At 44.6% G+C, this 19935-nt stretch overlaps 1 protein-coding gene across 2 annotated transcripts in view; it reads left to right on the plus strand.

Annotated features, from left to right (window-relative positions):
- The window catches only part of NFXL1 (nuclear transcription factor, X-box binding like 1), an 86946-nt gene that overhangs the window by 13136 nt on the left and 53875 nt on the right, over positions 1-19935 (plus strand). The window contains exons 4-11 of one of the 2 annotated variants that reach the window (XM_066573114.1): positions 3270-3379; positions 4332-4522; positions 5345-5523; positions 7777-7938; positions 10043-10143; positions 10842-10956; positions 12133-12257; positions 13934-14056. In XM_066573114.1, the coding sequence (XP_066429211.1) occupies positions 3270-3379; positions 4332-4522; positions 5345-5523; positions 7777-7938; positions 10043-10143; positions 10842-10956; positions 12133-12257; positions 13934-14056 (1106 nt within the window). The remainder of the gene's footprint in view (positions 1-3269; positions 3380-4331; positions 4523-5344; positions 5524-7776; positions 7939-10042; positions 10144-10841; positions 10957-12132; positions 12258-13933; positions 14057-19935) is intronic. The other variant, XM_066573115.1, reaches the window with a different exon arrangement.

The raw sequence follows: 19935 nt of genomic DNA on the forward strand, positions 1-19935 counted from the left end.
ACTGATCTTCCCTCTGCTATTGGGGGAATAAAAGAATGCAGGCTATCTGTAAGCAGAGAGATGGTGAGGGAACACTTAGCTAACTTAAATGAATTTAAGTCTCAAGGTCCAGATGAATTACATTCTAGGATACTAAAGAAAGCAGCAGAGGTAATTGCTGAACCCATAATCTTTGGAAATTCCTGGAGAACAGGAGAAGTCCCAGAAAATTGGAAAAGGGGAAATGTTGTCCCCATCTTCAAAAAAGGGAAGGAGTTGGATCCAGGAAACTACAGGCCTGTGAGCCTGACTTTTATACCGGGAAAGATCTTTGAACAAATTATTAAACAGCATGTATGCAAGTACTTGGATAAAAGTAATTAACCAGAGCCAGCATGGGTTTGTAACAAACAAGTCATGCCAAACGAATCTAATTTCCTTCGATGAGAGAATCACCGACTGGGTTGATCAGGGAAATGCGGTCGATATAGTATATCTTGACCATAGCAAAGCATTTGACAAAGTATCTCATACCATACTTATTAAAGAAATAGACAAATATGGGATTGACAAGGCAACTGTTAGGTGGATTCACAACTGGCTGAGTGATCTACTCAAAGAGTGGTCATAAATGGCTGCACATCCAAGTGAAAGAATGTATCAAGTGGGGTACCACAAGGCTCTGTCCTAGGCCTAGTGTTGTTCAACATTTTTATAAATGATATGGAGGAGGGAATTGATGGAAAACTGATCAAATTTGCAGATGACACAAAGCTAGTAGGGATAGCTAACACTAGGGAAGAGAGGGAGAGTATTCAAAAAGATCTAGAAGAGCTTGAACAGTGGGCGGTGACTAACAGAATGGTATTTAACAAGGAGAAATGCAAAGTCCTACATCTGGGCATGAAAAAATGAAAAAAGCACATACAGAATTGGAGGAATTGAGATAAACAACAGCACATGTGAAAAAGACTTGGGTATACTAATAGATCACAGACTGAACATGAGTCAACAGTGTGATGCAGCAGCCAAAAAGGCAAACACAATTCTGGGATGTATTAATAGAAGCATAGAGTCTAGATCACGTGAGGTCATTATCCCCCTCTACTCTTCCTTAGTCAGACCTCATCTGGAATACTGTGTCCAGTTCTGGGCACCCCACTTCAAAAAAGACATAGACAAACTGGAGCAAGTTCAGCAAAGAGTTACCAGGATGGTGAGCGGTCTGCAAATCATGTCCTATGAGGAACCGTTAAAGGATCTGGGAATGTTTAGCTTGCAAAAAAGAAGGCTGAGAGGAGACTTAATAGCGGTCTACAAATATCTGAAGGGCTGTCACAGGGCAGAGGGATCATCCCTATTCTCATTTGCAGAAGGAAAGACTAGAAGCAATGGGATGAGACTGAAAGGGAGGAGACACAGATTAGATATTACAAAAAACGTTCTGACAGTGAGGGTGATCAATGAGTGGAACAGGTTACCACAGGAGGTGGTGAGTTCTCCTTCAATAGAAGTGTTCAAACAGAGGCTGGACAGACATCTGTCTGGGATGATTTAGTGAATCCTGCAGTGAGCAGGGGGTTGGACCCGATGACCCTGGAGGTCCCTTCCAACTCCACCATTCTATCAAACGAGAAAGAGATTTTACGTTCGTGTCATTGGGGGACACAGCTTGACCATGGCACGTCCCAGAGAAGTCCCCCGGGGTGGGAGAATCTGCATAAGAGCTCTGAGAATGGTCCCTAGCCGTTTGCAAAATTGCCCGGCCAAGGGCGGCGTCAGCAGCTGCAAACGTTTGCACTTGGTAGAATTTTGAAAAAGTGTCCACCTCTTGGGCCATCCGGCACCACAAACGGGAACCCAGAGCACCTCAAGGTTGCAGTCCTTGATAGATATATCCGCAGCGCCTGTACTAGATCAATTTTATTTTTCCTGCGCCGCACCTTTACTAGATTGTTTTTCTGCAAGACAAGTTGTATTTTTTAATGGTACTATTTAATGTATTGAAAAATTGTAAAAAATTTTAAAACTGAGATTGGGGAAAAAAATGCAATTGCATCATTTTTGGGTGGAAGGCCTTGTTTTTACAGCGTACACATTGTGGCTAAAATTACATAACTTTATTTTGTGGGTCAGTATGATTGCGATGTCAAATTTAAAAAAATGTTTTGTTTGTTATGTTGTACTGCTTTTAAATAATAGAATATCTTTAAAAAAAAAAAAAGTCGTCTGGACAAATTGGATTCAACAATGTCATTAGGTTGATTTGTAAATTGTTTGATCGCTTATACAACAAAATGCAATACTGTAGTATTGCAGTATATTGTATTTCTGCAGGCGTTCTATTAAAGGAGATGTCCCGAGGCAGCAAGTGGGTCTATACACTTCTGTATGGCCATAATAATGCACTTTGTAATGTACATTGTGCATTAATTATGAGCCATACAGAAGTTATAAAAAGTTTTATACTTACCTGCTCCGTTGCTGGCGTCCTCGTCTCCATGGTGCCGACTAATTTTCGCCCTCCGATGGCCAAATTAGCCGCGCTTGCGCAGTCCGGGTCTTCTCCTCTTCTCTATGGGGCTCCGTGTAGCTCCGTGTAGCTCCGCCCCGTCACGTGCCGATTCCAGCCAATCAGGAGGCTGGAATCGGCAATGGACCGCACAGAAGCCCTGCGGTCCATGAAGACAGAGGATCCCGGCGGCCATCTTCAGCAGGTGAGTATGAAGACGCCGGACCGCCGGGATTCAGGTAAGCGCTGTGCTGTTTGTTTTTTTAACCCCTGCATCGGGGTTGTCTCGCGCCGAACGGGGGGGGGGTTTAAAAAAAAAAAAACCCGTTTCGGCGCGGGACATCTCCTTTAAGCCAGGCTGTAGGCACAACTTAATAGGCAGAAATATATGTCTCCTCTTGGGCCTTTTGCAAAGCCTCAGGCTGCTATGGCGTAGGAATGAATGGCTGCCTTCGATCTCATTGTGGATGAGCCGTTCATCAGGTGATGGAGGGAGCTCTTTCCCTTTTGTTGACCATTTAAATGCTGCTGTCAGAATGGTTAATGGCTGTGATCACAGTTATTTTCAATTGCGACCGGTTGTTGGCTGTCAAATACAGCTGACACCCACCATATCTGGAATGGACTCCTCTCCGGGGCTTTCTCCATACTAGCCCTGCACACATCTCACATACATGTATGTCATATGTCACCAATGGGTTAAAAAAGAGAGCTAGTGATACCGTAACCTTGACATATCTCTATTACATGTGACGTTTTTATTTGCTCTTCATTTAAGATGGTGACGCCAGTGAATTGGCTCGCACTAAACAATACGTGAATGAGGCCTTTCAGTCGGGAGCGGTGACCTGCCTGATCTGCATCGCCTCGGTGAAGAGGAATCAGGCTGTAAGTATCGAGAGGGGAGGAGCTTCTGGAAAATGAACTGCATACATGTTGAAATCGTTACATTGTATATCAAAAGTGATGCGTGATGCCGCTTAGGAACTCCGGTTCCATTGAGAACAGTCCAAGTTTATTGGTTTAGCCTTTTCACTTTCAGGGGTTTATGGACCGTTTTCACCTCCAGGACAATTTTCACACTTTTGACAGATAAATCCTAAATTGCAAAATAAAAGTCATACTAACCCCCCATACATTTTCTGTAAAAATGCCGATCAGATCTTCATACACACAGGCGCCTTCATGCACTTTTGAGTCAAAATGCAAATTTTTTTTATTAAACAAAATGCTTTACAATTTATATTATTGGCTGGAAGAAAATTAGATGCATAAAAGTAAAAGTTCAACATTTGCAAAGTTCATATATAGCATTTAGGGCTCAGTCACCCGGGCGCCGATGTGCCCGTGTTACTGCACGAAGAAGATGGCTGCACTGCAGGTGCGGACGACTCTCCGCACCGCCGGAAGAAAGAACACATGACCGGCAATAGAGCCATTCATGTGCTCTTTCTTCCGGCGGTGCGGAGAGTCGTCCGCACCTGCAGTGCGGCAGTCTTATCCTGCAGGAACACGGGCACATTGGTGCCTGGATGCGCCCCTGTGACTGAGCCCTTAAGCCGGTGTCTACATGCTCACATCTTTATAAAATCACCAGAACTGGACCAGCCAAAAATCTGGTTTTAAGCTGAAAAAGTTTTAAAAAGTAACAACCTTTAAAATACAGGGTTAAAGGGTTGGGGTCTCTTAATAAGTGGCCATATATTGTATATAGTAGGCGTGTATATGGCCAGATTTACAGTTGCGTCCTATGTATTTTCTGCACTGTGCTGGTAGACTTACTGCAGAAGCTTCAGTGTGATCAATAGTCCCGCTCTAATTCTACTTGTCTGGTCTGCAGGTCTGGAGCTGCTTCGGCTGTTACTGCATATTTCACATGCCGTGTATCCAGAAGTGGGCCAAGGACAGCATATTCCTTGTCTCTTCCCCGTTGACAGATGACGACTTTGGAACGAAGGATTATCCTTGGCCCTGGTATGTGAGAACACTGAAGTCCTGCAAAGACTTTCACCTTGAGAAACCAAATTTCCGGTCCAGAATCTGTTGTATCTTGTGTAAATTTAATAGTTTATTTCTTTAACCCCTTAAGGACCAGGGAGTTTTGTATATAAAGGATCAGACACTTCTTAATGATTTTACTTTTCTTTTTTTTTAGTTTTATTAGGGGTAAAAAGCTTAAAAAAAATATATTTTTTAAATAATATATAGTTGTTTTGTTTATTTTTAAAATGAGCATATTTATGCTAAAGTAAAGTACAGAAATGTACTTATATAATTTGTACAGTTTTGGATTACAGGGCACACGTGGCGTGGTGGGTGCATACATTTTATTTATTTATATATACATTTATTCTTTAATTTTTTTATTTTTTTTTTCATTTCACCCTTTCCACTGTAGCTGGGGCATCCATAGGAGCACCAGTTACACATCAAAACATTCCCCTGTAGTGACAATAGTCACTAACAGCTGATCAGGGTCTGCTAGAACCCTGCAGCTCTGCTGTGGCAGGGGGCATTTGGCAGTCATGGGATCGCCGGGTCAAATACTTGAAGTGGCATTTCTGCTTTCTCTATTCACTACATAGTGCTTCTGCGTTCTTCCCTGCTACATTGCAGGAGCCTTAATCCCGGGCCATATTTTTACCATCAGCTAGGATTAAAGCCCAGGACCAAGTACCACATATTTATGGTCCTGGGCTTTAAAGTCTATTTCAAGTAGGAAAAGAGAATGGTTGCTCAATAGACTTTTTGCTAGTAGCATGTCTGCAGGGGAGACTACAGTCTGGCTCTTAGCCTCATCTTCTGATCTCATGCAAATGGGTTTTATGTAAGGTTTTTCTTTGTGTATTTCAGCCCAAAGTGTCGCTATGAATATAAGAGATCGCAGACCCCCGCTAGGTACTACTGCTACTGTGGGAAAGTAGAAGACCCTCCTTTGGACCCCTGGCTTGTCCCACATTCCTGTGGACAAGTTTGTGAAAAAGAATTTAAGCCGACGTGTGGCCACAAATGCCTGCTGCTGTGCCATCCAGGTAATTGGGGAACCAGACTTTACACAAGGGCCCTTTTGTACCAGGCGATTAGCGTTCAAAAAAATCGTTGGATCGTGCGAATTTGAAGGATAATCGTTCAGTGTAAACACAGCCGACTATTGAGTGACGAACAAAAATTAGTTTGATTATCGTTTGCTGTTGACTTCTTGCAAGCATAAAAATAATCGTTCGGTTGTTCACAGCTTCGTGCGTGTGAACTGCGATCATTCAGTTGTTCACATTCACTGCTACATCGATCGAGCGAATGAAATCTAAAAGATTTATCTGCCCGTATAAACTGGCCTTGCGAATGAACTCTGACATCGTTCGCTCGTACAAACGATTTCTCGCTCTCATAGAAGTCTATGGGAGGTGTGCGCACAGATGTATGTTACACTGCGCAATTCCGAGAGAAAAAAAAACACACTTTGAACTCATTAGGCTAAATAGCCATTGAAATCGGGGCGTGTTTTACTGCCGAGCGCAAATGAACATACCCTGTGTGCGCAAAAAGTACAGTAAAATATGCCGATATGCACATCATATTACGCAAATACGTTGCACTGAGGCGTGCACAAACGTCTGAAGGAGCCCTAACAGTAGTTATAGCAAAGCATTTTCCCATATGTAGAATAACTTTGGATTCGGACTTGTGAGGCTCTGTTCACATTGACGCTGGAGCATTTGCACTGCCGCTCCATTCGAAGTCTATAGTACGGCGGTCACTAACGGACTCCAATTCTGCTCATGAACCTTTTTATGGCGGACGTGGATTTGAAATATTGACACTTCTTCAACGCAAAATCATTGTTCGCCGAGTCCATTGAATGCGCGTTAATATGTGCAAGCAGTCTTCGAGTGAACACTGACTTCTGTTCCGTCGAAGGCCAAACCAACGAGAGACCGCAGCAGCAAGTGTATCTTCGAAGACCAAAACTAGGCAGTGTCCATAGCGCAAATATTCTTGCGAAGACCAACAGGGACTGTTCAGTCGCACTTATTTATATGTTTTCAGGAACCAATGAGCGTTGTGTGGGAGTGCAGAATGGCAAAAAAAAAGGTAGAGGAAATTGGCGGTCATTGAGAAGCATAGTCCTAACGAGCACGCTCCTCTCTGCATAGGTGTTAGCTAGGTGTTAACCATTGACTATAAATGAGGCTACAAGTGAACAAAGTTTGGCTGGTCACCTGGTTGGTGGCCCAGCTTACATAGAACAGCTGTCACTAATGTGTGCTATTGAAAGAACAATTTGGGTGATAGTTTCCCTGTGTAAATCCACCTTCAGTTGTTTCAGAGGGGAGGATGTCCCCTATGTGAGCCATCAGCATTCCCCCCCAATGATGTGAATATGGATTGTTGATGGGATGCCATGGCAGTCGGAGGCCTAAAAAAAAGGCCTCTGGATCTGGCATAATCTGAATCCCATTATGCCCTGCTGAGGACATGGCCTAATAGAAGATCTATCATTGTACTGTCAGGCATAATACACTGCATTACATAATTAGTGCAGTGTATTATGTGAGCAATCAGACAGTTGTATCTTCAAGTGCTCTTATGCGATCAATCATTTAAAAAAAATCCAAAGTTAGGCTACCTAAGCTCAGCCGAGTGCTACACATGATATCGCGCTTGCCAATGTGCAATGTGTTTTCCTGGCCCATTGAAAACAATGGGTGATGCTTTCCGGGGAACGTGAAAAGTTAGAACATGCCACGCTCATATATATGACTCCCATTCAAAAGAATTGGGTTCGTATATGTGCTTCTTGCTCTGCACAAATGTCGCACGATTTTCTCAGCTGTGTGAAAGTGGCCTTAGAAAAAACAAAAACATTACCGCGTTCTTAGCGACCCGATCTCTAAAATAATCATGTTGTTTGCTGCAGGTTAAAAAAAGAACCTTAAACCTTGCTGTTTCTTGTCCATCCACCATCCATCCAAAAAAGTGGTCAAAAAGTTATGTGTACCCCACAATAGTACTAATAAAAGTTATAGCTCATCCCGCAAAAAACGAGGCCTCCTACAGCTCCGTCGACAGAAAAAAAAACAAAAACTGGCTCTTGGAATGCGACAATGGAAAAAATTGCTCAGTAATTAAGCCGCAAATTAAAGCGGTCACTATGGGGTTAAGCTTGATTCAGTATTCACTGTTATACCACTTGTCATTAGGATTATTATTTTTTACTAATTTGTATAGTGACGACACTAAATATATTGCACTCTTAACGAACTGCCGTCTCTGTCCCCTTTTAGGTCCATGTCCGCCGTGCCCGAAGATGGTGACCATCACTTGCTATTGTAAGAAGGCAAAGCCTGTTCCCAGGCGCTGCAGCACCAAAGACTGGTCATGCCAGCAGCCTTGTGGGAGAACGCTACTCTGTGGGCAGCACAAGTGCGACAACCCTTGTCATAAAGGTAAGTCTCCTTCAGTGTATGAATAGTTCTACTTATGTACAAATCCTTGGCCGTGTTCACATACTTACTCAGTGTTGAGTCGTGAATTCTCCTGGCGCTTATCTTATGCCCAGTCTTTGTAGAATAATGAATACGCTGCTGGTTTTACAATCCATAGCATGTCCATTATTGCTACAAATCCCATACTGGAAAGTCACGGTTAAAACAACGCTCCGGTTTTGGAGAAACAAAGATGGCCGAACTGCTTCTCTGACTCCCTGATGCCCACTGTGCATCATTAGTCTAAGACTCTACATTCTGAAGTGATTGGCCAATTCTGCTCTCCTGGTCAATCAAAGCAGGTGTAGTGGCTTACACTAAAGATGCGTATTAATGTGCAGTCAAGGAGGCTGGTGTGGCCATCTTTGTTTCTGGGCCGGAGGGTTGCTTTAAATGGAATCTGTTCTGTTCTCGCTGAGAGCACCATAAGGTGGTGCCTGCCTTCTGTGTGGATCTGTGCAGTACTTTTGAAGAAACTTGCATTTTATTAGTAGCATCCAGACACAGAACTAGTCCAGCGTATTCATGAGCTGCAGGCTAGCTCCACCAACCCCACCCTCCAGCCAATGATTGGCAGCTTTCTTTCTCTATGCACAGTAATAGGCAGACAGCAATCAATCATTCGCTGGAGGGTAGGGTGGGGTGGGTGGAGCTAGCCTGCAGCTTATGAATATCCAGGACTACTTCCTGTAGTCCTCTATGCATGTGCTGCTACTAATAAAATGTAATTTTCTCCCAAATTCACATAGCAGATATATCGTTGTAATCAGTGTGACAGTCACTACCCTATGCTGGCCTCAGAGAGGAGTGCAAAAAGTTTTATTGAACTGCAGTGGGTCTAATCTAGCTGTAGATTATTTGCAAACTTCACATCTGATTTGCCCCTACCCTGTGAACCTCTTGCTTGAAGGCTATGAACACCTTTAGGCAGGCATTTTTTTTACTTGAATGCATGTATTTTGGGCTGCTGATAATTTTTGCAATAGGGTTTTATTAAAGGGTACCGTTCTCCACTATGGGCACCATAAACTAAATTATGGTGCTCATAGGGCAGATCCCAAGGAGTCCGAGGATGTAGTTTTTTTTTATCCTCTCCCAGCACCCCATTCCTGTGCTGTCACCTGTGGAGGTTGGTGGCAGCGGACTCCTCTCTGCACACACTGTACTCTATGGGAGTGGATGCACGCAGCCTGCAGAGATGAATCCGCGCAAGATCTGTGCGTTGCAAGACACACAGATCTGAACCTTATTCTTATGAATGGGGTCATACATATATGAGCGATGGCTTCCTGCATGGCACCGCGATGCTATGCGGTAAACAAATCACAGCATATTCTATCTTGCTGTGTGATCTCGCAGCGCCCATTGTTTTTAATGGGGCCGGCGGCTGCATCGCACCATGTACAAAGTGCACGCGACGTGAGGTCTCCCGTTGAAAAAAATGAGAACCCCTGGCACGACTTCCTGCATCCTTGAAGTGATGTTAGGCTGTTTTGACATGAAAACGCCTTGCATCCTCGGGAAATTCACATGGATAGCGAGCGCAATACGAGGGCGGGATTCATGCCCCATATAGCACTTGCCTGTGTGAAATTAGCCTTAGCATGGCTTTACACAGGACAACTGTTGTCCAAATAGTTGCTAGACAAGCAGGTGTGACCATTGTTGCTCTCTGCAGTTTGGCGCTATCTGCTTCAGGCTCTGTCTGCAATGACGGCGGCCCGGCGAACAGCTGATAAGCTGGGATCCCAATTGGTGGACTCCCACCAATCAACTATTGACCTATTCTGAGGATAGGTCATCAACAGGAAGTTTAAAGGGGCTCTTTGAGACTTTTACTTTTATTATAAGAAGGGAAACAGTAGCTTAAATTACAAAGCATAACTTCTATTAAACTTGTCGGCACCAGCATCTACTTTCTGACATCCCAGGTCAGTCTTCTACATCCCAGGTCAGTCTTCTACATCCCAGGTCAGTCTTCTACATGTACTTGGCAGTATTTTGGATTATATTGATTTCTGTTAAAGCCTGCAGAATACCCTCTAATGTAAGATGTATTATCCAGGAGATTGTCAGCCGTGCCCAAGAGTCAGCAAACAACAATGCCTTTGCGGAAGAAAGGTTGCAGAACGGTTGTGTGCAAGTCCAACGTGGCAGTGTGATGTGGTGAGTCCATCGCCTCTACTGGTGTCCAAGTATCTAGATGTAGAGATTTGAACTAAATGGTGAACGATAACTGAACGAATTATGGTTCGTCTTTCAGTCGCTCACAATGAATGGTTATTATTCGGATGCCTGCAGTCCAGCAAGAATTTGAACAATAATCGTTTGGCAGTCCAGCTTTCTGATGCCAGAACTGATCCCATAGGTCTTTATCGATCATGGCATCTGATACATCCATATTTTTCTGTCCAGCTATTGACACCAGATTCAGCCAAAAAGTTCACCAAAATGTTAGTTTTTTTTTCTGGCTTTGGTTTAAAAACCCTGGCCAGTCACAACTGATAAACTATATGGGAAGGTAGCGTTACACAGTATTACCCCTTTGCAATCCAATTTTGGATTCCGGGTTTCCTAGGGGGCTTTCTCTTTCTGCCATTATACTATGGCGCCATCTGCTGGCTAGAGCCAGGACGGTCGTATGGGACATGCTGGAGAGGCCCCCAACAACAGAGCGGCCAGCAATATACAGTAAGAATACCCTGCTGACATCGGAGCTGCACAGCCTTCAATCAGAATGTCCTCAGACGTCAGACAGTGGATTGGAAAGGGTTAAACTAGCGGACCTTTTTCTGACTTGCTTTGTGTAATGTAAGCTTTACCACTGATGAAGAAGCACTGTTACGTTTTCTTTATTATTTCAGGTTTGTGGGAAAACGTTACCTTGCAGGAACCACACCTGTGAGCAGGTTTGTCACGCTGGATCCTGCGGACAGTGCCCTCGTTCAGGGAATCGATTGTGTCCATGTGGGAAAACAAGTACGCTTATGAATATTTGTTCTTTCGCTTTTTGCTCAACCTAGAGTCAGTAAAATGCTAGTGCATGCCCCCATCATCTCCTGCCTAGTCTACTACAACGTCCTTCTCTGCAGGCTCCCGGCCTCCAATCCATCCACAACTCTGCAACCCGGTTAAAGGCCCTTTTTATGCGTAACGATTGAAAGTGTGCAATCATTGTTACGTCCAAGCGCGAGCCATTGTGCGCTTTTCATTTGTCGCTCAGTTTCAACTTGCATAAAAATCATTACTGATTCGCTCACTTCTCGTTACGTCTAAATGCTTCCTGCTCGGTGTTTCATATAGAAATGCGAAGCACTGAGCGGTGATCTGCCTGTCTGAGCATTCTGTGTAAGCGCGAGCTAGCGGTGACGTCACTCATTCGCTCGTTCAAACAAGTGTCGTCCCATGTAAAGGGGGGTCTCACTTGAACGGATTTTAATTGCAGAATCCGTGATCACTGTCCATGGCCAAACACAGGCATTGAAATTTATGTAGCTCTGATTTTTCCTTCACACTTGCGGATATGAATTGCGTATTCCACTAGCGGAAGAAAAATCACAACATGCTCTATTTTACCACTGAATCTGCATGGATGGCCTCCATTGAAGTCAATGGAGCTAAGAAGGGGTTAATCAATAGTGAAGTCAATGGAGCCGTCCGACCCGCAGTCCATACGCAATTGACATTGCGGGTACCTGTGTCACCAGTAAGAGACTGTGCCAAAAAAAATAAAAAATACTAAAAAACTTGTACTGCGCATGACTGCCTGTGAACCTTGGCGGCCATACGCAAATCAGGTTAGTGCCGTGCGCAGGGTCAATGGCCAGGCTCGCAACTGAATTCCGCTTCAGGCGTTCCACATGTGGAATCTGATCCGGTCTTGTGAGCCTGGCCATAAAAGGGGCATAAACCACCTCTTTAACCTCCCCCCACTTCCCATTACTCCTCCGCCTCTCCCCTCTGCCATTCCTGTCACTGACTACCCATTGTCCAGCAGGTTCAGGTTCGACTATCCTCAATGTCTTTACAAGGCTGTCCACACCCTGTCCCCTCCGTACATCTGTGACCTGATCTCCTGATGCCCCCGCAGACGTAATCTCAGGTCCTCCTTCTATATTGCATTATGTGACTTGCAGGCTTGTGTTCCTTCTGCAGAGTACACCTTGCCCTGTACAGAGGACGTCTCTACCTGTGGTGACAGCTGCGACAAGGACCTGGAGTGTGGGATGCACAAGTGTTCTCAGCGCTGCCACAGGGGCCCTTGTGAGACATGCAGACAGGTTAGTTCACGTTCGCACTGCACTAGACACAAGTGATGCCGTTTGAAGCATCGGAATTCCTCTTTAGTTGTCGTATGATATATTATGGCTTCTTATCAATAACTAGTCATTAACCCCTTCCTGCTGTAACCCTTTTCCTTTTTTTCATTTCCTTTTTTTTGGCCTCATTTCCACTTGCATGCATGGATTCCATTGCTGAATCCCACAGTGGAATATGTGCGTGCCCGCGGCCATGGAGAGGGAATAGACAGTTTCTTACCTCTCTGGATCCAGCGCGGCTCTCCTCCGTGCAGGCCGCATCTTCTTTCTTCAGCACGGCCGATGTGTTCGGGTGCGCCGGCCGACGTGCCCCGGCGCATGCGCCGCAAACATTTTTCTTTTTTAAATCACCTGTTTTCCCGCGGATCTGCGGCACGTCCACAGTGACAGCTGCAGGTGTGCCGCAGATCCGGACAACTTCCATTGACTTCAATGGAAGCCTGCGGAAGCTGTCAGTGCAGGAGATCCGCAGAAAAATGGAGCATGCTGCGATTTCTTCCCATGCGTGCAACTCGCACGCTGGAAAAAAAAATGACATCCACATGCATTAAGTTGCCTTATGGATGCTAACGGATCTCCCGTGCAGGGGCACATGCGGATTTTATAATTAAGGTCTTTTAAAACTTTTTTAAAATAATAATAATAAAAAAAACTTTATTTAACTCCTTTTGACATTTTTCTTTAGCCCCCAAAGTGGACTTTGGATGCTTGGAATTTAAATGCCGCTGTCAGAATTGACAGCAGCATTTAAAGGGCTAACGGCCACGATCAGCTTGAGTGCTGTGTTCGTGATTACAGACTACTCTGTACAATCCCTCTTCTACTGTCTGAACTTTAGCTGAAAGGGAGAAGGTGTTAGACTGAGGTACCCAAGACCTAATGGTCAAATTCATTCCAGGGTCCCATTGTACAGCCATATGCAAATATTACTTAACCTCCATTTGTAAATTCCCAGCCTCCACATTACCCTACCCCACAGTGACATTGAGAAGTCAGGACCTAGGGAAGGAGGGTAACTGACCAGCATATATGTCACATTTCTTTCCATATTTCCATCAGCCCATGTGACTATATAAATGGATTATATGGACTCTATAGGCTGGCTGAAATGCTGCCTATCCTTATGTAGTGCAACGACTGTACTGCAGTGCGTTGGACCGCTGGGAGATTCACCTGTTCCCCTGTGGGCCAATATAAGCCTGTACATTGACTCTAGTTTATGACGACATACGTGCAAATATTATTTTGTATATTAGAGCAATAAAAAGTGGTTCCCACAGTGTATAGAGCCTTTTACTGCCGACTTGGCGGTCACAGAAAAGGTTTACATAGTAGCTGGTCTCTTAGAATGGTTTCCCTTTAAGTAGATGCTGTTATTTATTGTCAAGGTTACGGTTTCTTCAGCATTTCTTGCTAAATGGATCCAATGTACACAAAGTTCTTTAGATTCTAACCTTCCCGCTGTCGTACGGCTTTGCAATTCCTTTCCAGCGTTTGACAGTTACATCCGAGCGTCAGTAATTGACTGAAAGCCACTTTCAACCTACAAGATGCATTAGCTGGAGAAATGTCTTTTAGGATGAAATGCTGTAAGAGTCATTGGCTGACACAAGAACATTGGCGTTTCTCTATTGCAGGAGGTTGAGAAGCAATGTCGTTGTGGCAAGCACACTAAACGAATGCCATGTCATAAGCCTTATCTATGTGAAACCAAATGCCCCAAAACCCGGGATTGCCAGCGGCATCAATGCAAGAGGAAGGTAAGGCTGGTCGGAAGCATGGGGCTATGTCAGGAGTTTTGATCAGTGAGGATTCGGGATGCCAACACCCCCAGCAATCACTAAAATGAAGGGGCAGAAACGCTTAGTGTTGTACTCGTTTGGCTATTTCCAATGGTGGATTATAATAGGGGCATTTTGGATACCACCCTGGGGCAGATGACTGCCTAAACCGTCCCTGTTAATAATCTGCCATTGCACGACCCTCTCACCTGGCCTCTCTCTATGCGGCCGCCACTCCCTGCACAAAGGGAATAATGTCATGTCAGATGGAGTGTGCCGCTTCAAATCAGGTAGCGGCGCATCGTTACTTGCATCAGGAAATACATAAGCCCACATCCGCTTGCCCAAAGTACCAGCCGCAACCAAGAGCCAACCAAGTAAGCTTGGTTCTGGACCTGGTAATGTAGTAAGCTTGTGTCTGATAACTTATCTATGTAGCAATCTTGCTTCTGTTTCCGTATCTATGTAATAAACCTGGTCCTGTAATCATATGTATGTAGTAAGTTTGGTTCTGGTGCTATATCGATGTAGTTCGCTTAGGTCTGGTATCGTATCTATGCAGTAAGCTTGGTTCTGGTACTGTATCTATGTAGTAAATGTCAGATTATTTTCAATCTTCAGACTTGTCGAAACCCCATAAGCTTCATACAGCCTGGGACTCATGGTAGACTTAATCGGGCCCTGGGTGTACAGAATCCATAGGCTTATTATGTAGCTGTTTTAGCAACTGGTGGGGATCTCCGCACGTGGACAGAGTTTGTGACCACCTTGCTTTCAAGTCTTTCAAAAGAACATTGCACAATGAGAAACACGGAGCGGAGACTTTAGAATACGTCGTGTAACATAGTTACTTGGTGCTGTGTGTTTGATTAAACCGGCATTGTAGTCTGAAGTTGTTAAACTGTCTTTGCAGTAACCATCTGTGGCCAGTAGGGGCACTGCTAGATTGGAGCTCACATCTCCAGCTTTAGGCATAACACAGTGCTGTAATACAGTACCACACTTTTGTCATTCACAATAGTACAAGTGCAGCACACTACTTGGAGAGACACCAAGTTAAACAGCAGCGACGTTTCGGATGAGAATGCTCTTTTTCAAGCTAGATTAGTCAGTGGAAGGGAACCAGGAGATCGTTCCATCGATGTCTTATCAGTGACTTTTTTATCCAAAGCACTGCTGCTATTTATATTGGGGATGCTGGAGTTTTCTATACATTTCGGACATATTTACATGGTCCACGTTATGTGCTGTTCTCATATGTTGCTCTGCGACGGTGGGCACCACAAGAGCTTGCACTTCTTTTTCTATACTGATCCTCTAGCAAGGCTGCTGCTAACGAAGCACAATAATACAAGTGCTTAAATTGTAGCACAAATAAACTGAAGAAGTATAGTATCCTATAACGAATGAAAAGGAGTTCACATGCCTGTAGTCAAATGTTAGCGAAGCACTCTAGCTATTTTTTTTGCCTCCATAGTGCAGAATAGGCTATAATTAATAGTGTAGAGAAACTTGTGACTAAGGCCGCCTGCCGACGGGCGGGAAATTCCACAGCGGGATTCCCCGCAGAATTTCCGCCCGTACACGCCGGCATAGGATTGCATTACAATACGCAATCCTATGCAGACGGCCACGGTTTGTCTGCGCGAAATCACGCGCAGAGAACAAACCGCGGCATGCTCTATTTCACATAAAAGAGCCGGAGCTGCGGGAGCGGGTGAGTTCCGCACTGCTCTCTGCAGGTGCTCGGGTAGGGTCCTGCTGAGAGAATTCTCGCAGCCGGATCTGACCCCGGCCGTCTGCAGGCGGCCTATATGTTTTAGTTGATGTGCTGTTTATGGGTTGTCTTGTCATCTTGATTCCTTGTTTGTCTCTGATAAGGTTCACCTATTGCAGCCTACATTTCCCGTTATGCCTCAGGCTATTCAGAGACAGAGTGATCAGTCTCATCGCACTGTACTTGTTCTGCTATGTAAGAGCAGCTAGTAATAGATCAGTGACCTGCTGCCTCAGACCGCACACTGCGGAGCCCCACTGTATTCTTCTGTGATGCAACTTCACCTTGCTCTTACCTTTCTACTTCACATCAGCTCTTGCAATCAGGAGGCAAGGAGTGCAGTGTGAAGCTGCTGCTCATAGGCATACACTGGAGAGTCTGCAGGTATTGTTGTATCTTGTCTCCACCGAAACTAGGGGTGGAGACATGGGTTGGCCGCTGTCAGATAGTTGGGATGGCTAGGTGATGCCCACAGCTTCTGATTGTCAGTGCTGCTGCTGATGCTCTGACGAACCCCCTGCTTGTGCCCTGGCGACCCCCACTGCTGGTAGTGTTGTGCCTCCGACATGCCCTGCCAGCACTCCTGACTGCGGAGTCAGTGTGGCCGCTATCTCTGCTTTCAGCGCTTGCTGTGCCGGCGTCCTCCTGTCAGTGTGGCCGCCGGTGCACTCCCTGCTGCACTCTCACTATCGTCTGCCGTGGAGTCACTGTGGCCGCTATCCCTGCCCTCAGCGCTGGCTGGGCTGGCATGGGCACTGTGAGTGTGGCTGGCAGCGCACTGCCTGCTTCACTGTCAATATCGTCGGTTCCAGCTGGGGGGAGAGTGGTTCTGATCTCAGTTTCTTGCCCCGATGGCACAGTCCACAGCGTCCCTGCTCTCTTCCCTTCTGTGCTTCTGGGTCTCAGTGGTCGGAGCAGCAGCTATTGGCACTTTGGTGAGGGTGTGTCTCCGGCAGCCAATTAGAAGCTTTGGCCATTTCCTTAGCGTCACAGCAAACAACCCATGTGTACACCCATGTCTCCACCCATCATTCTGATGGAGACAAGCTACAATAATACCGAGTCTGCATACAGCATACACAAATAGTTTAACCCCTTAAGGACCAGGGTGTTTTGGTCCTAAAGCACCAGACATTCATTTTACCCATGTTTTACTGCCGTATATTGTTTTTCTTCTGCTACCAAAATTATTTTTGCAGCGTTTGTGTTTCTGTGACATATAGGGCTATTTTTCACTGTATATCTATCGTTTACACAGAAACTTTTTTTCCTTTTTTTTTCCAAATTTTTTGCTTTATTAGGGGTAATAAGCTGGGAAAAACAAACTTTTTTTATTCTTAATTTATAGCTGTTTATTTTAGCGTAAATATACTGATTTAAACAATAAAGTACAGGAATGGGTTCCTCAATTTGTTTTGGACATTTTCATGTATAATTTGTATAGTCTCGGATTACAGGGCATATATGGCGAAGGTTTAGGTTGGCGATGGGTCTTTTTTTTTTTTTTTAACTTATTTTTGTAGATTTTTTTTACCCTCTATATCCCCTCGGACATCAAATTAGACCTCTAGGGGACATTCGCAATTTTTTTTTAAATTTCCCACTTTTGTACTTTGCTAGGACCCTGCAGCTCTGCTATGGCAGGAGGCACTCAGCGGTCACATGATCGCCAAGTCCAATAGCGGAAATGATACTTATGCTTTCTCTCTTTACTGCATAAGCGCTATGCAGCCTGCAAGAGAGAAGGCAGAAACAGTTAACTGCCATTCACTTCAGTGGGAGTTGCGGAAGCAGTGTAAGTATCACGATGGACTGTTTCCATAACACCCAGCGAGTTTGTCGGAAAACCAGCTGTGAGTTTCTCATCTTGGCCAGGAAGGGCTGAGGTGGGAATACTCCTTTAATAATGAAGTATGCAGAGTTGTGGCTGCGACACAGAAGCCTGGAGATGGGAAGAAGTTAGCTGGAAAGCTTCTCACTTTCAGAAGTTTCTGGAGAGTTTTCAGACTTTTGGAATTAAAAAGAAAGAGAACTCTAAAAGTACAGGAATCCAATTACACCCCCAAACCTGGCAGATTGGGGAAATCGGTTTGTAAAAAAATGCATAATATTCATCTGCATGGCTTAGCTCTACGGAAGCCACAATACCGGATCCATTGTACATGCATCATGGACACCAGTGGTGCCCCTGTCTTTCCATGTTGATGTGTAAGCCTCAGGTGAGGTTCTCGCTGTTTCAGCGCTGTGTCCACACGGGGTGGATTTGCTGCAGAATGTACAAAGGTATCTGCTAATGTGACCTCGGTAACGGCAGCAATATCCTGCCAGCAGCGTCCAATGTGTCTGGCCTATTGCTGTATACAGGGCCGTCCAGTAAACACCACAAGAAGAAATCGGGTGGCGTCAGGTCCGGTGATCTTGGTGGCAACATATTTTATTAAAGTAAATTGTGCGCTCCACTTTCAATTTCCCGCATTTTTGCATTAGATGTGCAGCACCTTGCGCCATCTTATTGAAAGTATCATTCCATGAATTCATCATCTGTCAACTGATTCTTCACTTTTTCAAGAGAAATAGACAAAAATTACACAGATAGGCTTCCTACACTTGTGCAAGTGTGATATTGGGCTGCGAAACTCGACCCGATATCGTGCTCGCCAACGTTTTCGTGCCGATATGATGTGTTTTTCTGGCCGAAACGCCTCCCATCACTTCTGAGAAGTAGCGATCCTGTCTTATACTGTCCTATTGAAAACAATGGGCGATGCGTTCCGAGGAGCGCAAAAAGATGGGACGTGCAGCGAACCGTCGCTCATGTGTCTGACTCCATTCAAAAGAATAGGGTTCATATTCACAGGAGTTCTGTGAGTTCGCAACGCACCAAATTCGGGCAAGATTCTTGGCCGTATGAAATCAGTCTTAGGGCTTTTTCACACAGATGAGAATCTTGCATGGGTTTTGTGCAATGCGAAACTCACAAAACTCGCACTAATATGAATCCGTTCTTTTGAATAGACGTATTCACATGAGCGATGCTGCAAGAAAAAAAAAATGGCAGCATGTTCTATCTTTTGGAGTTTCCTCGGAACGCCTCGCTCCTTGTTTTCAGTGGGACCTTTAACCCGTTTAGGACCAGCCACAGTAAATTTACGGCGGCTGGTCCTGGGCTTAGAGCACCGCCGATAGTAAAATTACAGTGGTGCTTTAAGTCTCCTGCCTCTGCAAGCAGTCAGAGCCAGGAACGGGTTATCAGCTGTTAGTGACAGCTGATAACCCGGAGCAGAAGGCAGGAGGGGTTTTTAACCCTTCCTGTCTTCTGCTTCCCTGATATACAGTGCTCAATGAGTAACATTTACTTTCACTACGGGAGCCCACCGTTGTCATGTGACCTCCTGGGATTCCCTGCTACTGCAGAGCTGGAGGGTCAGACTTAGGCCCTGGCAGCTCTGCAGGTGACTAATGTCACCACAGGGGTTGCTTTCCCCTGTAACTAGGGCTCCTATGGACGCCCCAGCTACAGTGGGAAAGTGTCAAATAAAGGAAAAAAAAATATGTGAATGTCCCCCAGAGGTCTTATATGACGTCATGGGGAAGATAGATAGTAAAAAACACAATTACATACATAAGTAAAACAAAACAACAGAAAAAAACAACAATACATACATAAGAAAGAGATTAACACAAAGCAGACGCCAACAAAAACCGTCGCCGTATGCGCCCTGTAAACCAAAACCATACATACTATATATCAAAACGTCAGAAACAAATAGAGAAACCTATTCCCATACTTAATTTTAGTGTAAATAGAAAAATAATTTTTAAACAAATTATAAATGTTAAAAAATCATTTTTTTTAGCATTTTACCCCCAATAAAACTAAAAAACGGGGGGAAAAAAGTCAGTGAAAAAGATATAAAAAAATAGTCCTATATGTCACGGGAAAAAAAAACGCAGCAAAAACAATTTTAGTAGCTAAAGGAAAAAAAATGGAGCAGTAAAACCGCCACATGGGTAAAATCCCTAAAGTGTCTGGTCCTTAAGGTACAAAACAGCTTGGTCCTTAAGGGGTTAAAGACACGGT

The sequence above is a fragment of the Eleutherodactylus coqui genome, chromosome 7, assembly GCF_035609145.1.
Source record: "Eleutherodactylus coqui strain aEleCoq1 chromosome 7, aEleCoq1.hap1, whole genome shotgun sequence".
Classification (NCBI taxonomy): Eukaryota; Metazoa; Chordata; class Amphibia; order Anura; family Eleutherodactylidae; genus Eleutherodactylus; species Eleutherodactylus coqui.